General features: G+C 42.3%; 1 protein-coding gene across 4 annotated transcripts in view; it reads right to left on the bottom strand.

The window, feature by feature from the left end:
• ece1 (endothelin converting enzyme 1) overlaps positions 1-9,885 on the bottom strand; it is a 96,060-nt gene that overhangs the window by 15,535 nt on the left and 70,640 nt on the right. For all 4 annotated transcript variants that reach the window (XM_062965754.1, XM_062965753.1, XM_062965756.1 and 1 more), the window contains exons 9-15: positions 8,921-9,063; positions 7,981-8,095; positions 6,135-6,245; positions 5,862-6,038; positions 4,803-4,906; positions 1,059-1,169; positions 18-85 (exon numbers count right to left, since the gene is read on the bottom strand). In XM_062965754.1, the coding sequence (XP_062821824.1) occupies positions 18-85; positions 1,059-1,169; positions 4,803-4,906; positions 5,862-6,038; positions 6,135-6,245; positions 7,981-8,095; positions 8,921-9,063 (829 nt within the window). The remainder of the gene's footprint in view (positions 1-17; positions 86-1,058; positions 1,170-4,802; positions 4,907-5,861; positions 6,039-6,134; positions 6,246-7,980; positions 8,096-8,920; positions 9,064-9,885) is intronic.

Genomic DNA, 9,885 nt, shown 5'->3' with positions numbered 1-9,885 from the left:
TATGATCATCTCCTCACCTTGATCGTCAAAGGCGTGGGTCAGTTCGTGGCCCACCACCACGCCGATCCCACCAAAATTGAGGGCCCTGTAAAATAAAAAGGAAGGAACGAGAAAGAAATGAAACAACGAGGGAAAGAAAAACTAGCAGCCCATGAAAACAAGGGAGAGGGAGTCCCAAAAGGCCGGGAATTATTAAATTACTACAGTAGAGTCTAACTTATCCAACATTCACTTATCCAACGTTCTGGATTATCCAACACATTTTTGTAGTCAATGTTTTCAACATATCGTGATATTTTGGTGCTAAATTCGTAAATATAGTAATTACTACGTAGCATTACTGCGTATTGAACTACTTTTTCTGCCAAATTTGTTGTCTAACATGATGTTTTGGTGCTTTATTTGTAAAATCATAACCTCATTTGATGTCTAATAGGCTTCCCCTTAATCTCTCCTTATCCAACGTCCTGCCGGCCCGTTTATGTTGGATAAGTGAGACTCTACTGTAATAGAAACAATAAACATATAAATACATTTATTTATTTATTTATTTATTTATTTATTTATTTACAGTACAGTAGAGTCTCACTTATCCAACATAAACGGGCCAGCAGAACGTTGGATAAGCGAATATGTTGGATAATAAGGAGAGATTAAGGAAAGGCCTATTAAACATCAAATTAGGTTATGATTTTACAAATTAAGCACCAAAACATCATGTTATACAACAAATTTCACAGAAAAAGTAGTTCAATACGTAGTAATGCTATGTAGTAATTACTGTATTTACGAATTTAGCACCAAAATATCACGATGTATTGAAAACATTGACTACAAAAATGCGTTGGATAATCCAGAACGTTGGATAAGCAAATGTTGGATAAGTGAGACTCTACTGTATTAACTTCATTTCTATCCCGCTCTTCTCACCCCGTAAGGGACTCAGAGCGGCATACAATATACATTTAGGCAAAAGTTCAATGCCTCATTATACAAAGCAAATAAAAAACATAAAATACAGTAGAGTCTCACTCAACTGTATTTTAGGGTCCACTCACTTGGGGGAGTTCCGGGTGTAGAAGGGGCTTTGCAGGATCCCGGCCGGGAAGACGATCTCGTTCTTGGTGGGGGAGTAGTAGGCGTTCACCGTCAGCGGGGTCATGCTCCACCTGCAAAGGAGAGCCGGGGTCACCCCAAAACCCACCCAGAGATGGAAGGATGGAAGGAAGGAAGGAAGGAGGAGCAGAAGGGCAGAGACCCCCCCAAACACCACCGTGTCCCCCACGCCTGGATTTTGCCAGTAGTACCTACACTTGCCACCAGAGAGCAGCAGAGGGCAGGGAAAGCAAGCAAACCATCAAGGGGAAGGTGTCCTCGAAGGCTTTCATGGCCAGAATCAAAGGGTTGTTGTATGTATTCTGGGCTGTATGGCCATGTTCTAGAACAGGGGTCCCCAAACTAAGGCCCGGGGGCCAGATGCGGCCCTCCAACGTCATTTATCTGGCCCCTGTCCTAAACTTTAGACTTAAGGTTGACCTAAGTCTACCTGGTCTTTGGAGGTCTTTTTGCTTACCTGTGGTCTTATGAGATTGTCTAGATGGCCTTTGGGGGCCCCTTTCCTTACCTATGGTCTTCTGATGGCCTGATGAGATCATGTAGATGGCCTTTGAGGGTCCTTTTCCTTACTGATGGTCTTATGAGACCATCTAGATGGTCTTTGGAGGTCTTTTTGCTTAGCTACGGCCTTAGGAGACCGTCTAGATGGCCTTTGAGGGTCCCTTTCCTTACCTATGGTCTTCTGATGGCCTGATGAGATCATGTAGATGGCCTTTGAGGGTCCTTTTCCTTACTGATTGTCTTATGAGACCATCTAGATGGTCTTTGGAGGTCTTTTTGCTTACCTGTGGTCTTATGAGATCATCTAGATGGTCTTTGAAGGTCTCTTTGCTTAGCTACGGCCTTAGGAGACCGTCTAGATGGCCTTTGGGGGTCCCTTTCCTTACCTATGGTCTTCTGATGGCCTGATGAGATCATGTAGATGGCCTTTGAGGGTCCTTTTCCTTACTGATGGTCTTATGAGACCATCTAGATGGTTTTTGGAGTTCTCTTTGCTTACCTATGGTCTTATGAGATTGTCTAGATCAGGGGTCCCCAAACTAAGGCCCTCCAGGGTCATTGACCTGGCCTCTGTCCTAAACTTTAGACTTAGGGTTGACCTAAGTCTGAAATGACTTGAAGGCACACAACAACAATCCTCATTTTGGACTATTTCATCCTAGTCCGGCCCCCTAACAGTCTGAGGCAGGGGTCCCCAAACTTTTTAAGCAGAGGGCCAGTCCATAATCCTTCAGACTGTTGAGGGGCCAAATTATCATTTGAAAAAACAAAAAAAACAAATTCCCATGCATACTGCACATGTCTTATTTGTAGTGCAACAACAACAACAACGAAAGAATACAATATTTAAAAATGAAAACAATTTTAACCAACATAAACCTATTAGGATTGCAATGGAAAGTGTGGGCCTGCTACTGGCCAATGAGATAGTCAAGTTAATTAGGATTGTTGTTGTTGTTGTGTGCCTTCATGTCATGTCAGACTTTGGCCGAGCCGAAGTCTAAAATTAATTAATTATTTACTGCATTTACTATGCATTTATTTTCTACATTTATATCCCACCCTTCTCACCCTGAAGGGGACTCAGAGCAGCTGTATGTACATACAATATATTTTATTATTAGCATAACACAATATTAGCATTATATATTACTACTAGCTGTGCCCGGCCACGCGTTGCTGTGGCGAAGTATGTTGGTATGGGAAATAAAGTATTGAGGAATTGGTGGTAGTAAAGGGTCCCCTGGGCTGAGTGGGTTGCTAGGAGACCAAGTGGGCAGAGCTTAGCCTTCTAACTGGCAGCAATTGGATAAAAACAATTATTCCTCTCCCTCTAATTAGGACTTTATTTTTCTTTTTGTTGTATCAACCTAGAGGCATGGATGAGGGGTTGTGCTGTCAATTTTCAAGGTTGTGGGGTGTTTACTTTTGTTGTTTTGTCCACTGCCGTGATGCCATCACTCTTTTATATATATAGATATTGAACTATACCACTATACTATTATATAATATGTAATATATAACATATAATTAATATTATTATATGGTATTACTATTAGTATTATATTGTATAACATAAGATTATTATCAATATTATATGTATCTACAATATATTATATTATTAAAACTGATATAAAAATATTATATTATAAAACTGAGGGTGGGGGCCAGGTAAATGACCTTGGAGGGCCGCATCCGGCCCCCGGGCCTTAGTTTGGGGACCCCTGGTCTGAGGGATTGTGAATCGGCCCTCCACTTAAAAAATTTGGGGACCCCTGTTCTAGAAGACTAACTCAACCAGAGAAATCAGCCAGAGCAGACCACTTGATGAAACAACTTGGACACAATGTGTTGTCGAAGGCTTTCATGGCCGGGATCACAGGGTTGTGGTATGTCTTTCGGGCTGTGTGGCCATGTTCCAGAAGCATTCTCTCCTGACGTTTCGCCCACATCTATGGCAGGCATCCTCAGAGGTTGTGAGGTATACCTCACTACCATACCTCACTACCATACCTCACTACCTCTGAGGATGCCTGCCATAGATGTGGGCGAAACGTCAGGAGAGAATGCTTCTGGAACATGGCCACACAGCCCGAAAGACATACAACAACTTGGACACAGCATATTATTTGAGAACACAGAAATGCTGGACCACTCCAACCACTATCATGTCAGACGACACAGAGAAGCCATTGAAATCCACAAGAAAGGAGGAAACCATGAAAATGAACAAAATCTGGCTACCAGTATTAAAAAAACTCAATAATCAGAACAGGAAATAAGAAGCAACACTCTGAGGGCAGAGGAGCTAAAGGGATGGCTAATGACTCTGAACAAAGGATGAAACCTTTCCAATGCTAATTAAGGTGATTAACTGCAACATTCACACTGGGTTCCACCTGACAAAGGACTCTTCTCACACAGGACTCTCCACAGATATATATTAACCTTCCTTGCCTAGTTTCTCCATGCCTCACAACCTCTAAGGATGCCTGCCATAGATGTGGGTGAAACACCAGGAGAGAATACTTCTAGAACATGGCCATACAGCCTGGAATACATACTAGTTGTTGTTGTTATTATTAATAATAATAATAATAATAATTCCAGACAGAAAACAATCAGGGACAGCTAAATACCTCAGAAAAGATTCCCCCAGGCAGGAAGATGCCAGGCCATGAAGCTGGCAATGCCATTAATGCTAATCAAGGTGATTAATTTTTATTGCTTTTCTGATTTTGTGCTGTATTATGTATATTATTATCTATTGTATTGTTTAATTGTGTTATGATGTGTTGTTTTATATTTTGTTATATTGTATTGTTCTGGGCATGGCCCCATGTAAGCCGCCCCGAGTCCCTGTTGGGGAGATGGTGGCGGGGTATAAATAAAGTTTTATTATTATTATTATAATTACAACATCCACACTGGCCTCCAACAGACAAGAGTTCTTTGTCCCACCCTGGACCTTCCACAGATATATTAACCTCCCTTGATTAGCTTTCCAATATAACTCACAACCTCTAAGGATGCCAGCCAGAGATGTGGGCGAAATGTCAGGAGAGAATGCTTCAGGCAGCCCGGAAAACGCACAGCAACCCAATCATGGGGAAAGAACCCTTTGTGGCTGGGGGTCCATGTCGCCAAGGGGGGATTCGCACCCTGGACCCGGGGCCGGGACTTACTGGTCGCGGTTGGGGGGCTTCCGCAGCTGGTCGGCGGCCAGTCGGGCCGAAAAGTTGAGGAACTGCATGACGTTCTCATAGTAGAGGTCGGGAGCCGCGTCGTACTGCCGGGAAGCATTATTAGAGACAAAAAAAAAAAGGCTTCTCAGAAAATTCGACTCACAGAAAGAAAAGCAATAACTAAAAATTACAGAATTTTGTTGCAATGGGCCACAGAAACAGAGCAAGTCAAGGACTGCATGGTCGTATGGGCGTCATATCCAATAAATATGGAGTATTGGGGGGGGAAAAATCATGAAATGATACAAAAAATCATCAAAATAAACATTCAATTGAGACCGGAGTACTTTTTGTTAGGAATGTTTAGGAATATTTAACCATTTTGTAACAGCTTCCAGAATAGTATATGCAAAGCAGTGGAAGTTACCAGAAATACCAACTATAGAAGAATGGATATTAAACATTATGGATATAAAGAACATGGATACACTGACATATTACTTGAAGACCCATCATGGCAAACCAAAAAAAAGAAACAGATTGGACATTACTGACAACTTATATAGAACAAGAAGAACTTTTTATAAAAACATAATGTCAGAGTGGACTTATAATGATAACAAGTACAAAAATATTCTATCACATAGAAGAAAAGATAGGAAGTACGATTTTTTCTCTTTTTATTTTTTGTATGTTTTGGTTTTTTGTTTTTTGGTTTTTTTTCTTGTTTTTAATCCTTTTCTAATTTTTTTTCACTTACTATAATTTTTTTCCATTTTGACAATTTTTATTTTCCTCTCCATTGGGTTTTCTCTCTCTTTTTTCTTTTCTTTTCCTTTCTTCTTATCACCCCCCCCCCTTTTCACTTTCTTTTCTATACTCATTATTGTTCTCACTCTTTTTATGTTCAAAAACACTTAATAAAATTTAAAAGAAAACACACAGGGGTCCGACGGGGGTCCGAGGCCTCAGGGCTGCCCTCCCTTCCTTCCTTCCCCTCCCGGGTTTTGGTCCGAACTTTCTACGGCGAGGAACGGGGAAGGTGGGCCCCACACTCACCTGGGCGAAGACCTTGTCCAGCTCCTTGGGGTCCATGATGAACTTGGGGTAGCCGATGAGGTCCGCAATGGCTTCCGCCTTCTCCCGGGCCGAGCGCCGCGTCTCCGCGTCCATCCAGCGCAGGCCGGCCAGGCTCTCCTCAAAGGCCGCCTTGATCCCCGCAATCATCTCCTCCACCTGCGGGGAGGGAGGCAATGGCGGGGTAGAGTGGCCGCTCCGGGAGGGTAGAGTGGCCGTCCCCGGAGCACGCCCCGACCCTTCCTCGGGACTCACCGCGGCCTTGCTGTCCTCGGCGTAGGTGGCCCGCACAAACATGGCGCCCAACGCAAAGCCCAGGTTGTTGTCCGTGTCGGTGACACAAAACTTCCAGCGAGGCAAACAAGCCTGCGGGCAGAGACAGACATCATCATCCTCATCATCATCCCCAAAAGAAGGTTCTCCCTGTTACTTATTCTCATTATTTCCGTTATTATCGTTATGTTTATGCCCTGCCTTCACCTCCTAAATGGGACTCCCCACAGAGCCGGCCCTAGGTAATCTTCAAGTGTAAGCGAACAGAATTTTGGCACCCGCCCAAAACCAATCACTGAAAAATAAAAGCGTTGGATAAGCGAAAGTGTTGGATAATAAGGAGGGACTAAGGAGAAGCCTACTAAACGTCAAATTATGTTATGATTTTACAAATTAAGCACCAAAACATCATGTTTTACAACAAATCAACAGAAAAAGCAGTCTCGACTGCACCCCCTTATGTTTTGCGCCCCAAGCGACCGCTTAATTCACCTCATTGTTGGACCGGCTCTGATCTATTGTTGTTATTGCTGTTGTTATAATACAGTGATGGGCAACCTTTTGCGCTTGGTGTGTCAAAATTCACCAAAAAACCTAGCATGACTTGGGTGGTGTGACATTTGCGGGAAAAAAAACCTTAATTTCGCAATATGTCTAGTTTAAATAACAAAAATATATAATTGTAATATATAACTGTATTTAATAAATCAAAAACTATTTACTACCCTTATTCCCACGTACAACAATCTATGGCACCTCTTGCAGTTTCCACACTGATTTCTCTCTATTCTAGTTTCAATGTAGTCATGAATAATAAATAATATAATAATAATATAATAGTAATGATATGATAATATACTACAATAATAATAGAGTAATAGAATATATATATATATATATATATATATATATATATATATATATATATATAAAATAAAATAAAAGCTGTGCCCGGCCACGCGTTGCTATGGCGAAGTATGGTGGTATGGGAAATAAAGTATTGAGGAATTGGTGGTAGTTAAGGTAAAGGGTAAAGGTGCCAGCCTGTTTATGTTGGATAAGTGAGACTCTACTGTATATTTATAATCTTATATTATCTGCTTAGAACTGGATTATATGAGGCCCCTTCTTCACAGCTGTATAAAATGCACACTGAAGTGGATTATATGGTAGTGTGGAGTCAAGATAATCCAGTGCAAAGCAGATAATATAAGATTATAAATGGGTTATATAGCTGTGTGGAAGGGCCTTGAGTCTACACTGCCATATAATCCAGTTCAAATCAGATAATGTGTATTTTATAGGCAGTGTGGAAGAGGCCTAAGTGAGGCCTAACTCTGCCTGTCCCCTGGGCTGAGTGGGTTGCTAGGAGACCAAGTGGGCGGAGCTTAGCCTTCTAACTGGCAGCAATGGGATAAAAACAATTATTCCTTCTCCCTCTAATTAGGACTTCCTTTTTCTTTTCTTTTTGTTGTATGAACGTAGAGGCATGGATGAGGGGTTGTCCTGCCCAGTTTAGTGTTTCCGGGATGTGTAGTTTTGTTGTTTTGTCCTAGGCCGAAATTTCATTACCCTTTTATATATATAGATTAGAAGATAGAAGACAGAAGACTAGAAGACAGAAGACTAGATTAGATTTAGATTAGGTTTAGATTAGTTTTAGATTAAGATTTAGATTAGATAAAAATAGATTGGAACAAGAGACAATTGATGATGATGATGATGATGATGATTGATCGGCCTTTCCTCTCTCCCCGTTCTCTCCCGGAAAGGTCCTCCGTCTCTGCCCGCACACTTCCTTTGGGGACGATGGGCCCTCGACCCTCACCTTTTTGGACCCGTACATGACCTCCAGGAACTTCTCCTCGGCTTCCTGGAAACGCTGGTCCAGCAAGGCGGCCCCCTTCCGCACCAGCTGCCAGACCATGTAGTTGTGCAAGATACTGGGGAACAAATCATAATAATAATCATCATCATCATAAGAGTAATAGGGGACGCAATGGATTAAAAACTTGTTGTGCCGAACTGCGGATCCGAAGATCGGCAGTTCGAATCCCAGGGACAGCGTGAGCTCTGGAACATGGCAACCATGAGGGGGAAATTCATATATAAAATTAATGTATATAGATGTAGGTAGATACAGATATATAGCTATATAGTGATTGCAAAGGCTTGCAGGGGGAAATGCCTCTATCTCTGCAGGAGAGATTAACAAATATTTCAGGGGAAACATTTTTATAAGATTATTGGATATATACGGTTCGCAAAGACTTCAGGAGAAACATGCATCTATAGAAACGTATTTATAGATCTATAGGGCTTGCAAAGGCACAAATAAAGTTAATCCGGAAATGCCTCTATATTTGCAGGAGAGATTAACAAATATTTCAGGGAAAATATTTGTATAAGATTATTGGATATATACGGTTCACAAAGACTTCAGGAGAAACATGCATCTATAGAAACGTATTTATAGATCTATAGGGCTTGCAAAGGCACAAATAAAGTTAATCCGGAAATGCCTCTATATTTGCAGGAGAGATTAACAAATATTTCAGGGGAAATATTTGTATAAGATTATTGGATATATACGGTTCGCAAAGACTTCAGGAGAAACATGCATCTATAGAAACGTATTTATAGATCTATAGGGCTTGCAAAGGCACAAATAAAGTTAATCCATTTAGAACGCCAGGAAACTGGGTGGGTTTGAAAGAGAGCCACACAAACAAGGAGGACATGAAATATCTCTCCTTTTCTCCCCTCACCGCCTGTCCGTCTTCTGGATGAGGAGGGACACCTCTCCCAGGTACTCCTTGGCGTAAACCACCACCGGCTCCGAGGCGTTGATCTCCACGGGGAAGAAGACCGCGTTGAGGAGGGGCATCCAGTCGATGGCAGGCGCCAGGCCCTGGGCACCGGAAAGGAAAGGGCGGAAGTGGGAGGAGGAAAGGGAAGAGAGAGAGCCAGCATTTGGTAAATGTGGAAATATATGATGTGTGGGTGTCATGATCTCCAATCTTTGACATCTCCGGTCGGCTGACAAAGAACAGATGCCAGCCATAAAATGGGCCAGCCATAAAACCTCAATTACCCTCTGGTATGTGAGAGCCCCTATATAAATGGGCCACAGAGGTGGTTCTCGTATTCTGTACAATAAAACCTGTTGGAATCTACCAGCGTGTGTCTTGGACGGGCCAGCCATAAAACCTCAATTACACTCTGGTATGTGAGAGCCCCTATATAAATGGGCCACAGAGGTGGTTCTGGTATTCTGTACAATAAAACCTGTTGGAATCTACCAGAGTGTGTCTTGGACAGGCCAGCCATAAAACCTCAATTACCCTCTGGTATGTGAGAGCCCCTATATAAATGGGCCACAGAGGTGGTTCTGGTATTCTGTACAATAAAACCTGTTGGAATCTACCAGCGTGTGTCTTGGACGGGCCAGCCATAAAACCCCAATTACACTCTGGTATGTGAGAGCCCCTATATAAATGGGCCACAGAGGTGGTTCTGGTATTCTGTACAATAAAACCTGTTGGAATCTACCAGCGTGTGTCTTGGACGGGCCAGCCATAAAACCTCAATTACACTCTGGTATGTGAGAGCCCCTATATAAATGGGCCAAAGAGAAGGTTCTGGTATTCTGTACAATAAAACCTGTTGGAATCTACCAGTGTGTGTCTTGTTGCTTTTTCCTTTGAAAGACTGACCCACAGCACAACTGGGA

Source organism: Anolis carolinensis, unplaced genomic scaffold, assembly GCF_035594765.1.
Source record: "Anolis carolinensis isolate JA03-04 unplaced genomic scaffold, rAnoCar3.1.pri scaffold_15, whole genome shotgun sequence".
In the NCBI taxonomy this organism is placed as follows: domain Eukaryota; kingdom Metazoa; phylum Chordata; class Lepidosauria; order Squamata; family Dactyloidae; genus Anolis; species Anolis carolinensis.
Note: the sequence above shows the minus strand (reverse complement) of the source record. Positions and strands in the feature narration are given on the sequence as shown.